The sequence below is a fragment of the Triticum aestivum genome, chromosome 2D, assembly GCF_018294505.1.
Source record: "Triticum aestivum cultivar Chinese Spring chromosome 2D, IWGSC CS RefSeq v2.1, whole genome shotgun sequence".
NCBI lineage: Eukaryota > Viridiplantae > Streptophyta > Magnoliopsida > Poales > Poaceae > Triticum > Triticum aestivum.
The window spans coordinates 654,457,278-654,473,657 of NC_057799.1; the positions used below are offsets into that span (position 1 = coordinate 654,457,278).

A 16,380-nucleotide genomic window follows, 5' to 3' on the forward strand; every position below is an offset into this window, starting at 1 on the left:
TTTTATCAAGAAATTTTACCTCTCTCGCATTTGATCGAACATGTTGTCGATGCCGGTGGAGTTGAAGGGACCGCGGGGTACATGGGCCGCCAGATTGGGTGGAGGGGGCGCCCGTCCTCGAGCCGTCGTTGCCTTGCCCTTCCTCGGCCCCTTGGCTTGATTTCGCCCGTCTGCAGGAGGGGTTGGAGGAAGCACCCGTCCTCGAGCCAGCACCCGAGATGGTACCACCGTGCGCGGAAGGGAGCGTGGCGCCCATGGTCGGAAGGGTCCTTACTCCATGGAGGACGTGGTTGCCTTGTCATTCTGTTTCACCCCGGCGGTGGAAGGGATTGGCGCGGTGGCGGGGAAGTTGCCAGTGGGAGACGCGGAAGGTTGAGACAGCATCAATGGGTTCAGTGAGGCATGAAAACCAATGAGCGGTGGCTACGGGTGGTCAATGCCATCATGGCGCGGCGGCGGGGAGAAAGGAGTTTTTTTTTTTAACGATAACAGGAGAGCTGTTATATTCATTGTAGGAAGAAGACGGTACAAGGACCCGTACTGCTTGGTTTATAGAGGGAAACCAGACGAAAACCTAAACAACGGCAAGCCACACCTAGCAACCTAGGCCTAAAGTACCACAATACATACAAGACGCCGGAAAGGCAGACAACAAGTCTGCCATGAGCATATTCATCAACCTCGTCAACACCGGAGAGAAACTACATGCCCGAAAGGAGGCGGACATATGCCGCTCTGATCCCACGAGAAACAACCAACATGGCACATTTGGCGCTCCTCGCATGTGAAGGGTGCTCAAGCTACCCAACCTCGACGGCCGACGTGCATCCGCTCCACCCACGAGCCACGGGTCCCTCTGGCCAGATCCAACTCCAAGACAATGCCCTCAAGAGGGAGCTCTAAGCTTCATCACTGTCCGATCCAGAAGACCAGATCTAGGGTTTCCCCCGGAGCGTGATGGAAAGGAGGATGAGGACTGCACATCAAAGCCTCCAACAAGAATACGACGTCTGAAGGCGCCGCTGTCGATGACTCCGGCCACAGCCGAAGTACGATTTTCACCGGCAGCCTCAACCATCCAAAGCCAAGGACCGGCCATCCCATCTGACAAACCACCTCCGCGTGCCACGCCAGCCGCCAGACCTCCTGCCGCCAGCACCGCGCCATTTAGAAGCAGCAGCGCCGACGGCCCCTCCATGCAGGCCGGCGCCCGTGCACCCAGCCGCCAGCACCCCGACCGCGCCACCACCACCAAGGGGCACCCTGGCCGAGCGCCCACCTGGATGCCAGCCCCGCGCCACCGATCAGGGAGGACCCAGATCTAGGACACCGGCAGGACGCCGGCACCCAAACGACATCGATGCACGCATCGCGACCACCAGGCCCTTCGGGCCGCCGCGCAAGGTCCTTTCCACGGCACTGCCGCCCGCAGCTCCATGCCTCCGTCGCGCCGTGCCGACGCGAAGATCTGGAGGCACATCGCGGCGGCCAAGCGCCTCACGCCCGCGCCCTGAACTGCCCTGCCGCCACCTTCCTTGGGCCATCCCGAGCTTCGCTCAGATGCGCACTCCAGCGGCGGCAGGACGAGAAGAGGAGGGGGGAGAAAGCTGCTGCGGCTAGGGTTTTCTCCCCCGAGCCGCCAGGGAGGCTACGCGGGGTTCGCGTATTGCACGGGCCTTTTCCTAGTCGAGGCAGTGTTGATTCGACCGAGAAGAAAGGAGTTGAAATGTCACTCCCGCCAACTCGCGCGAGAGATAGGGGAAACGGCAAATGGGGCGACGGAAACTGGACATATGCGACAATCGAGGTCGAATATACCGCTCCCATTATTGCCTGCAAAAAAAAAAAAGCATTTGCTGCTGAAGAAGTAGCATTTGTCTGAAGAAGTAGTGTGAAACAACATGTTACATTATGGGACGGAGAGAGAGTACATTACATGGAGCATCAGCCAGGCACTGGATTTTAGGAAGAAAACAGACATGGAAGACAAGAGAGCGTCTGAGTTGCTGTAATCTAATCTAATCCAATCTAATCCTAGGCATGACTGACTGAATGCCATGGCCAAGCACCAGCAGGTGTTCCTTCTTGTCAGTGCATCCATCTCCATTGTTGTGTACCTGACTGACTGACCTGGCGGCATCCATCCTCATTGCTCCTCCTGGCTGGTGGGTGGCTAGAGGAGGCCGCGACGGCGGGCGAGCGCGAGCAAGTCCTCGACGGCATTCTCATTGCTGCTGCTGCTGCTCCTGGCTGTGGCGGTGGCGTCGGTGAGGGCGCCCACCATTTGCACCGCCCTGTAGAGGGGATCCGCATCCGCATGGGGCTGCTGCTCTGCTTGCTCCGGCGCTGTCGGTTGGGCTGGCTGTGGCTGTGGCTCCACTGCCGGCGGTAGGTCGGGGCTGGGTGTCGGGGTGCGGATCTTGGCGCCCCTGACCCTGACCTTCCTGACGCACACCCTCGGCTTCCGGCGAGGTTGCGGGGAAGGAGGCGGTGGCGACGGCGACCTGGTGGGGGAAGGGGTGGAGGGGAGGGTGCACATGGTGACGGCGTCCTCCTCCTCCTCCTGCTGCTGCTGCTGCTGGGGGAGATCGGACAAGACCTCCTCGTCGTTGTCGTCGGCGCCCAGGAAGGGGTCTGGGGGAGGCGCGGGCGACGGCGAACGGGAAGGCGTGGAGGGGAGGGTACACATGGTGACCATGTCCTCCACCTCCTCCTCCTCCCGCTGCTGCTGGGACAGATCGAGAGGGGCGGCGCCGAGGAATGGGGAGGCGGCGAGGGCGTCCTCCTGGGAGGCGGAGATGTCGCCGCCGCACTCGCACTCGCACTCGCACTCGGTCTTGGAGGCCATGGTCGGTCGGATCCTTCCTGGCGCTCGGTCAGGCGGCGGATTGGGGATACGAATCGGGACAGGCGCGTCGGTTACAAACTTAACTTAGAATGCGGTGCGGTTCAAAACTGCTCTGCTCGGCTCTGTTTTGAGAAGAAGAAGAAAAAAAAGGCAAGACAGAGGACGTGGTGCGGTTAGCGCCCTCTCTCTCTCCCTCTCCGGCGAGACACAACTCCGGCCGGCAGCAAAACCACACACGCGCATCCTCCAGTCCAGGACTCCAGGTCCAGATTGGTCGGCGGCGTGGATGCGGATGCCAGGGACGGACTGAAGAAGAAGAAGAAGAAGAAGAATCAGGCAGCAAATGGGGAACGTGTTGGAGTCGCTGGTGTCGGGCTTCACCAAGGTCCTCGCCGACCTCCTCTCCAAGCCCATCCACTTCCTCTCCGGCAAGGCATGCAGGTCATTACCTACTTCTACATTCATTCATTCATTCATTCATTCATTCATTGAGTTTCCCCTTCTTCTACTGACCGCCAACCTCTCCTCTCCTCGCCGGCCATGGCATGGCAGCACGGCCTGCGGCCCGATGTGGGACGTCTTCTGCTACGTCGACAACTTCTGCGTCGCCAGCCTCGCCAAGACCGCCGCCACGCTCTTCCTCCTCTACCTTGGTAAGCAAAGCAAGAGTGGTGCCACAACAACAGAGACACACACAAATCTCTGCTGCTTACATTACATAGTAGGAGTATCACATGTACACATGGATGCAGTGCTGCTCTTCTTCTACGTCGTCTGCAAGCTGGGCATATGCCGCTGCGTCTGCCATGTCATCTCCAAGATCCTCTGCTCCTGCCTCTCCTGCTCCTCCTCCGCCTGCAAGCACGGGTGCGCGCGCCTCTGCAACAAGATGAGGAGCATCAAGCGCCAACGGCAGAGGCGACCGAGAAGAAGGCGCCCACGCCATGACAACGACATTGAACAAGGGCACTTCAGCCAGAGCGACAGCGACTCCCCAGAGGACACCACCACCACCACTTGGCATAGGCACGGCGAGTCTGAAAGATCGTCAATGTCAAGGAGGAGGGTCTATCTGGAGAGGTCCCTGAGGCCCAGGAACCACCGGGTCACCGTCGGCGCCAGCCGTCACTCCGACATCAGCATCAAGGAGGGGAAGGAGCCCAGGGTGAACCACAGGCATGATGGGAGTGACCATGGCATCAAGGTGACCCACACCTCGCGGTTCGCGCGCAAGGCCAGTGGCAAGATAAGAAACAGCAGAGCATAGAAAGGGGCAGGATTACTCTTGAAGATGCCCAACCAAGGCTTCCTGGATGGATGGCCTCTCAGGAAAAATACATATATCATTTCCCATATCCACAATGCTGAACAACTAGCAGTCATCCATCTGCATCTCAAACGAGTAGCAGATCACCATAACTTTTTACTTGTTTTCTCGGCCCAACATTTACACCTCAACATAACTCAGCTACAAAAACGCACCCATGATATAGCGGCGGATATAGACAAGGAGGGCAGCAATACCTAACGCTGCTGTGGACGCTACCCTTTGCGACGCCGCGGTCCTAAATCCTCACGACGGCTGACTGAGGGCACACTCGATGTAATCATGAATTGCGGCGGATGGTGCGGGTTCGCGACGCCCACACTCCAAACACGAGGAACCAGGACACGAACAGGATCCCCCAGTATCGCATCGACCCAAACTGGATTCTCGGGAAGACCTGCACATGTAAAAGGACGATGGGAATTACAACATAGTAGGCAGAAACAGTGCCACCACCACCACCAACTATCATCTGAGTAAGTGCTAGCAGTAAAAAGTTCAGAACAAACCATATGTGTTAAGCATCCTAGTTTACTTACAAATCTCAGCGAGATTATTATAGTCAACGAGCATAGGCCTCCAAGAAGCATGTGAAGGATGATCGCAGCCGCTCTCTGCACAGAAATTTGAAAAAAAAATCAATACAAAGATTATTATGGTCAAATATTTTGAATACAATAATGAGTATGGTTTATACATGCAGATCATACCATACACAATACAGAGAAATGAAAACATTTGCAGTCACAAACATGATGAGCTTACATCCTGAGAATATATACTCATGGCTGACTGCATCTAAGTGTTGTGCTTCAGAGTTCAGACTATCTTAGCTTAGATCTACAAACAATTCAGTGCCCTACACTACTGACACAACTTCAGAGTTCAGACTATCTTAACTTCTGACGTATCACTAGCCGTTACTGTAATACTCTGTCTTGAGGAGGGAAAAAAATGCAAGAGGCCTATTATTACATACAAAGGTATGCGTTGGTGCACAATAGCAGTGGGCACTGGTTTATTTATTTATTTTAAGATGCGCACCACATTCAGAAGAAAAAGTTGGGGGGAAGTGCAAGATTAAAACAGCTGCCTATGTCTCTAGAAATGCCATCAGTTCAACTTAGAATGGATGGGCAGCTGAATGTAAACATCCCAAATAATTGTATGTATGTAATTCTTTGAACACACATGTAAGGTTTGTCTATCATTACATGACAAGGTATGAGTTGGTGCATAGCAGCAATGTGCACTGATAATTTTAAGACGCACACAACATTCAGAAGATAAATTCGATAGGGACCACAAGACAAGATTATAAAAGCTGCTCTATGCCTCTAGCAATATCATCAGGTTCCTTGGAAAGGATGTGCAGCTAGAATGTCATCTCAAATGATTGTATGTAATTCCGTTGGGCACAAATATACGTATATAAGGTTTGTCTATCTGCTCTTGTGAACAAAACTATGAAGAAATTTGAATGGACATACTCCTGTCCAGAAGAAGAGTGCCACAGCATACACAGAAACAAGAATGAAGCTTTGAGGGGTAGATTAATTACCTTGCCAACATGTGGAGCAACAAACCATGCAAGAATAACAAAAGCTAGGGCGATAGCAACGAAAGCTCCGGTACTCCCGACACTCGGCCCCCCGTGTGCTGGCCCCCAAGCCGAAACACTATAGTCTGCAGAGTTATTACTCGGGCTAACTGGCACCTCTTCGTTGTTGCTGTGCCTCTGACTCTGAGAAAACACGAAATGTGCATTGTGAGGGTTGAACCATGACGATATCTCGCAGAGCCGCTGCCTCCGTACCGCGGCAAGGGCAGCCGGGTCGACGGACGCCTCCGCCCTGTAGTGCAAGTAGGAGAGGTCCCCGGTGGACGTCCTTTCCCTCAGAGCTTCGTAGTCCTTGAGTGATGCGAGCACCGTGTTGAAATCCTCGGGCCGCACGTTGGTGGCGATATCACTGCATATCTCGCACACGGTCGACCCGTGGCTGATGAACCACTTGAGCGCGCACGCGTAGTGCGCGAGCGCGAGCTCGTTCTTGCAGGAGCATCCTAGGGTCACGATGTCGTCTTGCGGGTGCAAAGGGCCCGATTCGATGTCGGTGGCGCACTTGAAGATCTCCCCCTCGGGGCTTATGAACTCGAGAAATGTTGGAGCATTGGCGCTATCCTTGCTGATGGAAGTCTTGGTGGCGCCGTTGCCCGGGTCCTTGTCGGTCTTCAGGCAGGATGGATCAGGGGAAGGCGGCACGATGCCTAGGAAACCCAGAGCGGACTCGCCTCTGAGGTCAGGCTCCACGCAGTGGCACACCCGGCAGAGAGCGAGGCCGTCGTCCTTGTCAGTGCTGCAGGTCGACGTGCGGGGGTCGCTTGGTTTTTGCTGATTGTTTTCCAAAGGCGGTGGCTTGGCGGCATCAGGCTTTCCGGCGCCGGCGTCCGGTTGCTGCACGTCTTGCTCCTCCTCGACGCCCATTGCGCCAACGGATCGACCACCTTTAGAACCTGAAAGGAAAGAGAACAAAAAACAGTTGAGTAATAACCAAGTAGTGTGCTTGCTAGCAGAGACTAGAGACAGATGGCTAATTGATGATTGATGAGAGAAAGGGATGCAAGTTGTTTGTGAGTGACTGAGGTGAAATTATTCAGTCCCCCAGATGAAATGGTGCATCAGCAGCAAGCAACGAGGGGATGCGGTATAGTCTAGTGTAGCCTCATTCACCGGCGTGTGTTGCAGTCTACTCCTGACGGAGGGCGCAAAATTAGTTGGGATCCGGCTTAGATTAGATAAGCAAGAAGAAACACTAGACGAGCGGACAGGGCAGAGGCGGTAAATCTGGGGTACCTACGCTGTCCTGTGGTGGTTGAGGAGTTGGATCCGGCAGCGGAGCCCAAGGGGAAGGGTAATGGCGCCGGGGAAGGGGAACTGGGGAAGGGAAACCCGGTGAGACGGCAGCAGGGGAGCCAACGGAAGGAGAGGAAAGGAAAGGCGGATCCTTTAGTACCTGGCTTGCTGGGAGCCGAGCAGGAAACCCTGGCCCTGGTGGCGCGGCGGCGGCGAGGGGGCCGGGGGGCCGCCGGAGCGGGGCGAAGCGAAGCAGCTTGTTGCGGCGCCGGAGCTTGCGGAATCTCCTCTCCCGGAGGCCCTCTTTCCCCTCTCCCTCCGGCGTTGTTTTTATAATTTTAATCGGTGGCGAGGTGAGAGGAGGAAGAGGAAGACGGATGGGGAGAAGAGTCAGTCACCCGACAGTCGATGGCTGTTTGGTGGGGCCGCCGGAATCTGGCGGCGATGTGGGCCCCGCTTCCAGCTTGACTACAGTCCACGACGGTGATGCCGATTTTCACGCTTCGTGTTTTTTTTCGGAAGGCGTTAAAATCTCCAGCATAGATAATAGTCCTAGTGATCCAAAGGCTTTTTATTTTTATATTTCTTTCCGGACGGACTGTGCTCAAGATTTTTCTTGATTCTCATACCTGTGTACGTATGTGTTTGGTTGCGTAGCATGATTGTTCCCATGTGACCAACATGCTGACAGCATCTTCAACAGTTGATCTTCGATAGTTTTGATGTAAAATAAATCACGGTTGTTCCTTTGACTTTCTTTTTTTTACACAGTACAGACGCAAACGCTCGTTCATATACACACGCGTACACTCATCCATATAAACGCACATCCTACCCCTATGAACACCTCTAAGAGGCTAGGCCGGCATATCATCTTGAGATTTTACAAAGTCGCCAGAGGCAGGAACGTCTCGTCCCACCACCACTTTTGAAAGGGCAAAGGCGGAAAGGACATAGGAAAGAGGGATGCCTACAAAAAATCAATTGATTCGTCATGGTAGAGAAGGAGGGGCTGTTTGGCTAATGGTGTTCTGATGTTCTCCAAGCCAGGCCAGCGTTGAAACCGTCAGGACACAAACCAAAACAGACCACAGGCAGATCCCATCCCAGGGAAACCAAACAGCCCCTTAGACCATATAAAAGGCCCAGCTTCATTCGGATCACTTATTCTGGTGAAGAAAGAGCCAAGGCTATGGAGGTTTTCAATCAAGAAAAAGCTAAATATATACACACATTACTGTATTGTTTTGCAACACTGACCAGACCAGTACTACTCCAGCTATGTCTGAAACCACAACACTCAGTAACATAACTCCCCTTGTTTTCTTGCCCAAACATGTTGTACATCTCACATACTCCAGCTAAAGAAAAAATAGTACGTCCATGGTATAGCTCGCGGCGAATATAGACAGGGGTGCGGTACCTAACGCTCTCGTGGACGCTACTCTTGCGACGCGGTCCTAATTCCTGACGACGACTGACTGAGGGCACACTCGATATCATCATGACGCGCGGCGGGCGGTGCGGGTTCGAGAGGCCCACACTCCAAACACGAGGAACCAGGACACGAACAGGATCGCCCAGCATCGGATCGACCCAAACTGGATCCTCGGGAAGACCTGCAAATGTACCAGGATGGCGCAAATTACACACCATTGCGGAAACTGGAAGAGCAAGTATCATCTGAACAATTAAGTATGTTTGAGAATCATAGCTTACTAACAAATCTTAGTGAGATTATTATAGTCAGTGAGCAGAGGCCTCCCAGAAGCATATGAAGAATGATTGCAGCCGCTCTCTGCACAGAAATTCCAAAAAGAAGAGGAAAAGCGTCACACTTCTGGTCAATATTTCGATCCACATGAATGTTGTTTACGCAAGCAGATAACACCATACACGATAACAGAGAAATGGAAACATTTGAGGTCACAAACATGATGAGCTTAAAACCTAGAGTCGTGGGCTGCATCTAAGTTTTGTGCTTCAGAGTTCAGACTAGCTAAGCTTAGATCTACAAACAGTTTAGTGCCTTCTCACACAACTCTTTAATAAAGAAGATACAGCACAAATTAACTTCTGACATGTCACTGGCCGTTACTCTACTGCTCTGTTTTGTGAAAAGAAAAGAAAAAACATAAGAGGCCTATCGTTACATACACAAGTATGCATTAGTGCACAATAGCAGTGGGCACTGATAATTTTGAGATGCACACCACATTCAGAAGATGAAGTTGATAGGAACCACAAGACTTAAAACTACTTGGACACAAATATAAGGTATGTCTATCTGCAGTTCTGCACTTGTGGAAAAAAGAAATAGAAGAACTTCCAATGATCGCGTCCAGAAGAGTGACACCAAGTTTTATCTTTGTAATGCTACAGCATGCACAGAAATAAGAATGAAGCTTTGAGGGGTAGATTAATTACCTTGCCAACATGTGGAGCAACAAACCATGCAAGAAGAACAAAACCCAGAGCGATAGCAACAAATGCTCCACTACTCCCAAACTTCCGCCTCGCATGTGCTGCCCTCGCAGCCGTAACACTATAGTCTACAGAATTATTACTTGGGCTAACTGGCACTTCTTCATTGTGCCTCTGAGAAAACACGAAATGTGTATTGTGAGGGTTGAACCATGATGATATCTCACAAAGCCGCTGTCTCCGTACTGCGGCAAGGGCGACCGGATCGACGAACGCGTCCGCCCTGTAGTGCAAGTAGGAGAGATCCCCGGTAGACGTCCTTTCCCTCAGAGCTTCGTAGTCCTTCAAGGAGGCGAGCACCATGTTGAAATCCTCGGGCCTCACGTTTGTAGCGACATTTCCGCAAATCTCGCACACGGTGGACCCGTGGCTGATGAACCACTTGAGCGCGCACGCGTAGTGCGCGAGGGCGAGCTCGTTCTTGCAAGAGCATCCGAGGTTCACGACGTCGTCTTGCCGCTGCAAATGGCCTGATTCGATGTCGGTGGCGCACTTGAAGATCTCCCCCTCGGGGCTTATGAACTCGAGAAACTTGGGAGCATCCTTGCTGGTGGAAGTTTTGGTGGTGTCATTGCTTGGGTCCTTGTCGACCGAGGGGTCTGGCGAAGGCGGTACAATGCCTAGGAAACCCAGAGCAGACTCGCCTCTCAGATCAGGCTCCACGCAGTGGCACACCCGGCAAAGAGAGAGGCCGTCGTCCTTGTCGGCGCTGCAGGTTGATATACGGGGGTTGCTTGGTTTATGACCGTGTACCGGAGTTGGTGGCTTGACGGCATCAGGCTTTCCCCCACTGTCTGGTTGCTGCACATGTTGCTCCTCGACGCCCATCGAGCCAATGGGCTAGTGGTGACCTTCAACGCTTAAAAGTGTGGCTGATATAGCAATTGACCTGTAAAAAATGGAAACTAAATAAGCATTGTGCTAGTACAGACTAGAGATAGTTAGTTAATGAGAGAAAGAAACTCAAGCAAGATCCTTGTCAGTAAGTAAGGTAAAATGATTCAGTCAGGGATGAGTGGGCAACCCACCCAAATGATGGATGGATAACGGGTGGAGCTAAGATGAGAGCACAGGATTAGTACTTGGTAGTGACCAGTATAAGCAAATCTGCGGCTAGAGGAGGGAGCAGTGGGCAACCAAACCAAATGATGGATGAATAATTGGTTGAGAGCACAGGATTAGTAGTAACTAGTAGTAGATGTACAAATCACCGGCGTGTAGTGCAGCCAGCACAAGTGAAGCAAAATTGATGGGATCCGGGCTAGATAAGCAACAAAGGGATGGATATTACTCCGGACTAGTGGTCAGGTCAGGGCAGAGAGGCTGTAAACAGATAAATCTGGGGGATGGGAGGGGAGGAGGTACCTGGTCCGGCGTAGGTGGGGAAATCGAGAGGCGGAGCCCAGGAATGGCGCCTGCGGCAGCACCGGACAAGGGATTAGAAGAGAAATCCGGTGAGACGGCCGGCGACCAACAGGCAGCAGGGGAGCGAACGGAAGGTAGGAAAGGGGGATCCTTTATTACCTAGCTTGCTTGGAGCCGAGCAGCGGACCCTGGTGGAGCCGCAGAGGGACGACGGCGACGGCCCGGGGAGGCGGGCAGGCCAAGGATCGGAGCAAGGCGAGAAGCGAAGCGAAGCACCTTGCGGCGCCGGAGCCGAATCGCCCGCCCGGAGGAGGAGCAAGGCAAGGCTTTTGTTTTGTTTCCCCTCTCCGCTCCCTCCGGCGTTGTTTAATCTTACAGTAATTAATTGGTGGTGAGGTGAGGTGAGGTGACGGGAGGAAGAGGAAGACGGAAGAGTCAGTGGTCGCCTGCTGGCTGGCTCGCTCGCTGTTTGGTGGGGCCGCCGGCGATGTGGGCCCCGCTTCCAGCCAGCTTGCTCCGGTCCCGTCCAGACCAGTCTATTTCCTGCTCCTCCCTAGTCCACCACGGTGATGCCCATTTTCACGCGCTAAAAAAATCTCCGGCATAAATAATACTGTACTAGTACTAGCAGATATTATGCACAAGATTTTCTCTTTTCCTTTTTTTAGGTGCACAAGATTTTTCTTGATTTGAAATCAGTGTATGCAATTTCGTTAAATAAAATCGGAGCAAGGTTACAATAGTAGGGCATGTCCAACGCCGACCTTCGAACCGCCCGCAAACATCCGGATCACCTGGTTCCGACGTGTTCTGCTCTGCCACCAACGCAGTCATGTATTGGTCCGCTCGACAGTACAGACGCATTTTTTCCCGCAAACCGGAGACAAAATGTGTGTGGTGGGGGTGGGGGAGGGGCTGCGAGCGTCCGGACTGCTGCCACGCCCGCTTCTGACTGCCCTGATCCACCCAAAAATCCAGACTGCAGGCAAGGGCAAGTCTGTCGCCGTCAACAACGACCAAGGCGGCCCTCCGCACCGCGCAACAAGAGGCGGAGTGGCTCCTCCATGAAGGGCAGACAGCCGCCGAACAAGGCTGACGCGTGATATCTCCTTCTTGCTTATCTACCTTTGGGAAAATAGGTGCAGGATACTTTCTTCTGAAGGCAGCCGCCGGTTATGAAGTGGCATGTTTTGATTGGATTAATGGGGTTTTACACATATGATATCGAGGTTACCACGCCTGCGAGCCATATATTACCACTTTACATATAAGATATCGAGGTTATGTTTTCAAACAACTTCCTCCCGATGGGGTTAAAGTTACCACGGTGTTTATATATGAGTTATCAAGTCTACTGTGCGTATATTACCGTGTTATTTACACGGGAGTTATTGGGAGGGGGCGGGTATGTTTTCAAACAACTTCCTCCCCTCCCCCCTCCACACCGGGTCAAAAGTTACCGCGGTGTTTGTACGTGAGTTATCAAGTCTACGATGTGTATATTATCATGTTATTTATATGAAAATTATCGGGAGGGCGTATCTTTTCAAACAACTTCCTCACCTCCCCCCCCACCCACCCCAGGTCAAAGTTACCTCGGTGTTTTTGCGTGAGTTATCACGTATGCGGTGTGTATAGTGTCATGCTATTTACATCAAAATTGTTCGGGGTATATTTTCAAACAACACCCCACCGCCCCTCGGGGGCAAGGTTATCATGGTATTTATGTTTGATTTATCGGCTTTGTTATGCATATATTACCGTGCTATTTACACATAATTTATTGTGAGTATGTTATGCATATATTTCAACAACTTTTCTTCTTCGGTCAAAAATTATCATGGTGTTTGTGTGTAAGTTATCACGTGTAATGTTAGTATATTACCATGCTATTTACATGGAAGTTATATGGGTATGTTTACAACAACTTTTCAGGGACGGGCCGGCAAAATCAGGGGCCCTGTGCCAAACTCTAAAATAGGGCCTATCTCATTGCAAAAATATAGTCTTCTTTGTCGCTTAATGTATATAAATCTTTATATAAGATGTCGCTTAACAAAACATAGCATCTTCTTTGTGAGAGATGAACCGAACACAATTTGATTTTATAGAAAAAGAGTTCAGTTTGATTTTATAAAAGAAAAACAGTTCCGAGTCTACAGCAAACAAGAAGGTGGCTTGGTAGCGTCGGTGGTGCCCCCATGACATACTCTCACCGGTGGTCCATGCGGGTTGGAAGGTCGGCCCGAACCGAGCTTCGACGAATTGGACGGAACGGGTGAAACGATGGCTTCGGCAGGGCAACGTCGATCGACGGCCAGTGGCGGAGCCAGGAAAACTCAATGAGGAGGGCAAGTGTAGTTAAGCCTGGTTGGGGAGGGCCAATGCATCAAAGTTCATCATTTTAGCAGCAATTTATCACCTCTTAACATGCATATTAGGCTTAAGTGAATTATGTTAGGGGGGCCAGGGCCCCTGCTCGTCCCCCTGTCTCCACCACTATCGACGGCCGCCATAGCCTATTTTTGTGCGGATGAAGAAGATCGTGTGTTGATTGGGGAACATACGAAGAGGCGTTGGGGCGCTGGATTCATTCGCCGTCCACTCGCAGGACACAACACCAACATGGGCTTGAATGCAGCCACTTACATGGTTACACCCAACAGAGCAGGCCCGTCTGAGGAATAAACACCTTGTCCAGGTCCAACTCAACAGTTGGATTGATGGGCCTATACCTAAGGACGAAATTCGGGGGCCCTCCGAGCTGTGTGTGGGGGGGGGGGGGCTGTGCAGCTGCACCAGTTGCACACCCCTCTGCCCGGGCCTGCAACTTTTTTTCCCAGGTCAAAAGTACCATGGTGTTTGTGCTCGAGTTATCAACTCTGTGGTATGTAATTTACCATGCTATTTACACAGTAGTTATCAATGGTATATTTTCATCAACTTTTTTTCCTAGCTTAAAATTATCATAGTATTTGTACGTAAATTATCAAGTCATAGGTGTGCCATATGATGTATCTTCGATGATTCGTGAGCCGCGAGAGCTATGAGTAATCTCACCAATTCCATCCTTCCAATGGGAACGAACACTTGTTTGAAGTCAATACCTTTCTCTTGCACGTATCCTTGGGCTACTAGCCTCGCTTTGTGCTTCACACATTCTTTGGCATCTTTCTTGATCTTGAATACCCACTTGAGCTCCATGGCTTTTTGATTGTTGGGAAGATCCACGAGCTCTCATACTTTCTTGCCATGGATCGACCTCAACTCTTCTTTCATAGCCTGACGTCAACACTCCTTCGTATTTGCGTCCTCGAATTCCTCTGGTCTCTCGGTATTTGCTAGACACCGTCGCCTATTCCTTTTCACCTTTATCGGGTCAATCGTACAAAGAGTTTTCTTCGGATATGGGTGTAACACCGGTTATAGTAGTATGGATGTAGATGATGATACCCTTTCCCCTCTTATTGTCAAAGGCAACACAAAATAAGATTGCACTTCTATGTACAAATCTGCTAGCTCGGAGCATCTACAATCGGAGTCCCAAAGCCGCCCCAAATGCCCGGACTGAAAAATGCCACCCAATCAGTCTACCCATAGCCGGCCCAAACGCTTGGACTGACTGGCGCTCCCCGTATCCAGCCCAAATCTGCGGCGGGTAAGGCGACTCCCCGACATGCCCAGACACGTCCGCCATGTCGGAACCGATCGACTCTGGCCCACCCGACCCACATAAAATGAACCCTATCCGCACTTCGGCCGAAACCCTGGCCGCATTCCACTCCACTCCCCTCGCCTCCCATACTACAAGCTCCTCTCCGGCCAGCTCCGGTGTTCTCCATGGCGGCGCTGGATCCGACTCCAACATATCTGGATCAAAGGACTAGGAGCTCATCCCTTGCAGCCCTCTGGAGCATATGGCCGCCCGCGCTACTCTCCGACGCTCCCAGGAGGAGTGCGCCCTCCCACTGTTTTCCGCGAGCCGAGGGGAATTGTTGCCCAACTGGCGGTCGGATCAAGGGCCCGCGAATCTCGCAGTGCGTCACCGACAGCTATCACGACGAACGCTTGGCGCAACCCTGCCATGTCACTGGAACCTTTTAGGTGGCACCTAGTCCCCGCGGCGTGGGGCGCCTAAACAGAGGCCATTTTGCGCCTCCATGACCAACTGCGGACCTGAAAAGGAGGTGCGGTGTGGCCGCCGCGCGAGGCTTTGGGCGTGGCTTCAAGCGGAGGCGGCTACCATCCTCGCGGTGCAGGCGGCCACGGCAGCTCGCGACGCGGAGGAGGCTTCAACAGCCCGTGAGGCGGCGTTGAAGGAACCCCTATGTGCGCACATAGCCGAGAAGCGGTGGAGGAGGGCGGTCAAGGTACCAAAGCCGGGCGGTCCGCGCCATGGCTGGACTGCCTCCCATGTAGGACAAAGAGGAGGACGGTGACGGATCGGACAACTCCAACAGTGAGCAGATCCGCCTCGATCCCTCCTGCGTCTTGGACCGCTAGTGCCGCAAGGACGACGGGAAAGGGAAAGGTAAGGGCACATCAGGTCATCGTTTGGTTTGCAATTTGTAGAGCATGTCAAATTTTGTAGTCCGATAACATGCGTTTAGGTGCGTACGACGTTGCACGAGCTACTATGGATCTAAGTATTCGGTTTAGATGCATCCCGATTGTGTAGAAGCAATTTTGTGTCATTGACCAAAATTTGGTACTTGCGGTGGTTGTAGATGCTACTAACATGACCTCCACGTGCAACAACCTTGATGCTACTAATAACATGGCCAGCACGCGTGGGATCTAAAGCTAGACTTGTCACTTCCTGGCTTGTTAGTGTTATGCAAAGACCGTTCCTTCCGTACGTCTCATGTGAGTTTATATATACACGTTGAAGCCACACACGAAATCGCTGGCCCCGACACGAGGTCCACCGTCACTACGCACGTGCCCTGCTGCGTTGGCCCGCTAACTGTATGTATTATTCGTACTAAGATATATTAGGTCTGCGACCACTATTTCTTGCATTCAACCAGACGAAAGAGATGTCTTCAGAAATGTCCCTCGCGTTGCTAGCCACTATGGTGAGGTCCAGGACGTGATATCTAGGCGCGGCGAGACGCACTTGAAGCGAGTCAAGCCGGGTTTTCTCCATTTTCTTTGTATTCATTTTTTTTTCTTCTTCAGGGGTTTTCATTTGTTTTTTTTTTTCATTTAGCTTTTGCTTTGATTTATTTTGTTTCTTTTTCATTTTTTTCATTCTACATTCTTATACATATGTTCAACATTTTTCAAATATTTTTTAAAGAGTGTTTTTTCCTATATATATAGTATATTAAAGCATAAACAAAATTAAAATAAAAGCAATAAACAAAAACAAAAAACATGAAAATAAAACAAAACAGAAAATAGGCTGGTGTTTCCCGTGCGGGTGGGCCGGCCGAACCAGAGGCTCCCTTCAGCAAGGGGTTAAGAGCATCTCCAGCCGGCCCCCCAGAAAACCCTCCA

General features: G+C 51.8%; 3 protein-coding genes across 7 annotated transcripts; 1 reads left to right on the plus strand and 2 right to left on the minus strand.

Moving 5' to 3' along the window:
* Positions 1-2,904: 2,904 nt before the first annotated feature.
* Positions 2,905-4,115, plus strand: LOC123056212 (uncharacterized). The gene is made up of 2 exons (XM_044479898.1): positions 2,905-3,501; positions 3,601-4,115. The coding sequence occupies exons 1-2, from the start codon at positions 3,192-3,194 to the stop codon at positions 4,113-4,115; spliced, it is 825 nt and encodes a 274-aa protein (XP_044335833.1). The 5' UTR covers positions 2,905-3,191.
* Positions 4,113-7,402, minus strand: LOC123055430 (uncharacterized). 3 transcript variants are annotated; one of them, XM_044479447.1, is made up of 5 exons: positions 7,190-7,363; positions 7,030-7,110; positions 5,737-6,928; positions 4,685-4,789; positions 4,113-4,572 (listed from the first exon to the last, which is right to left on the minus strand). In XM_044479447.1, exons 3-5 carry the CDS (start codon positions 6,658-6,660, stop codon positions 4,456-4,458), a joined length of 1,146 nt encoding a protein of 381 aa, XP_044335382.1. In that variant the 5' UTR covers positions 6,661-6,928; positions 7,030-7,110; positions 7,190-7,363; the 3' UTR covers positions 4,113-4,455. The 3 variants fall into 3 exon arrangements, with proteins under 3 accessions (XP_044335382.1, XP_044335384.1, XP_044335383.1); XM_044479449.1 differs by having other exon boundaries at positions 4,715-4,789; positions 7,190-7,358; XM_044479448.1 differs by lacking the exon at positions 7,030-7,110 and having other exon boundaries at positions 5,737-6,689; positions 7,190-7,402.
* A 764-nt stretch (positions 7,403-8,166) lies between these two features.
* LOC123055429 (uncharacterized) lies at positions 8,167-11,272 on the minus strand. 3 transcript variants are annotated; one of them, XM_044479443.1, is made up of 5 exons: positions 11,038-11,272; positions 10,879-10,928; positions 9,457-10,402; positions 8,749-8,827; positions 8,167-8,648 (listed from the first exon to the last, which is right to left on the minus strand). In XM_044479443.1, exons 3-5 carry the CDS (start codon positions 10,339-10,341, stop codon positions 8,236-8,238), a joined length of 1,377 nt encoding a protein of 458 aa, XP_044335378.1. In that variant the 5' UTR covers positions 10,342-10,402; positions 10,879-10,928; positions 11,038-11,272; the 3' UTR covers positions 8,167-8,235. The 3 variants fall into 3 exon arrangements, with proteins under 3 accessions (XP_044335378.1, XP_044335379.1, XP_044335381.1); XM_044479446.1 differs by having other exon boundaries at positions 8,238-8,648; positions 8,753-8,827; positions 11,038-11,271; XM_044479444.1 differs by lacking the exon at positions 10,879-10,928 and having other exon boundaries at positions 11,038-11,271.
* Positions 11,273-16,380: the final 5,108 nt, after the last annotated feature.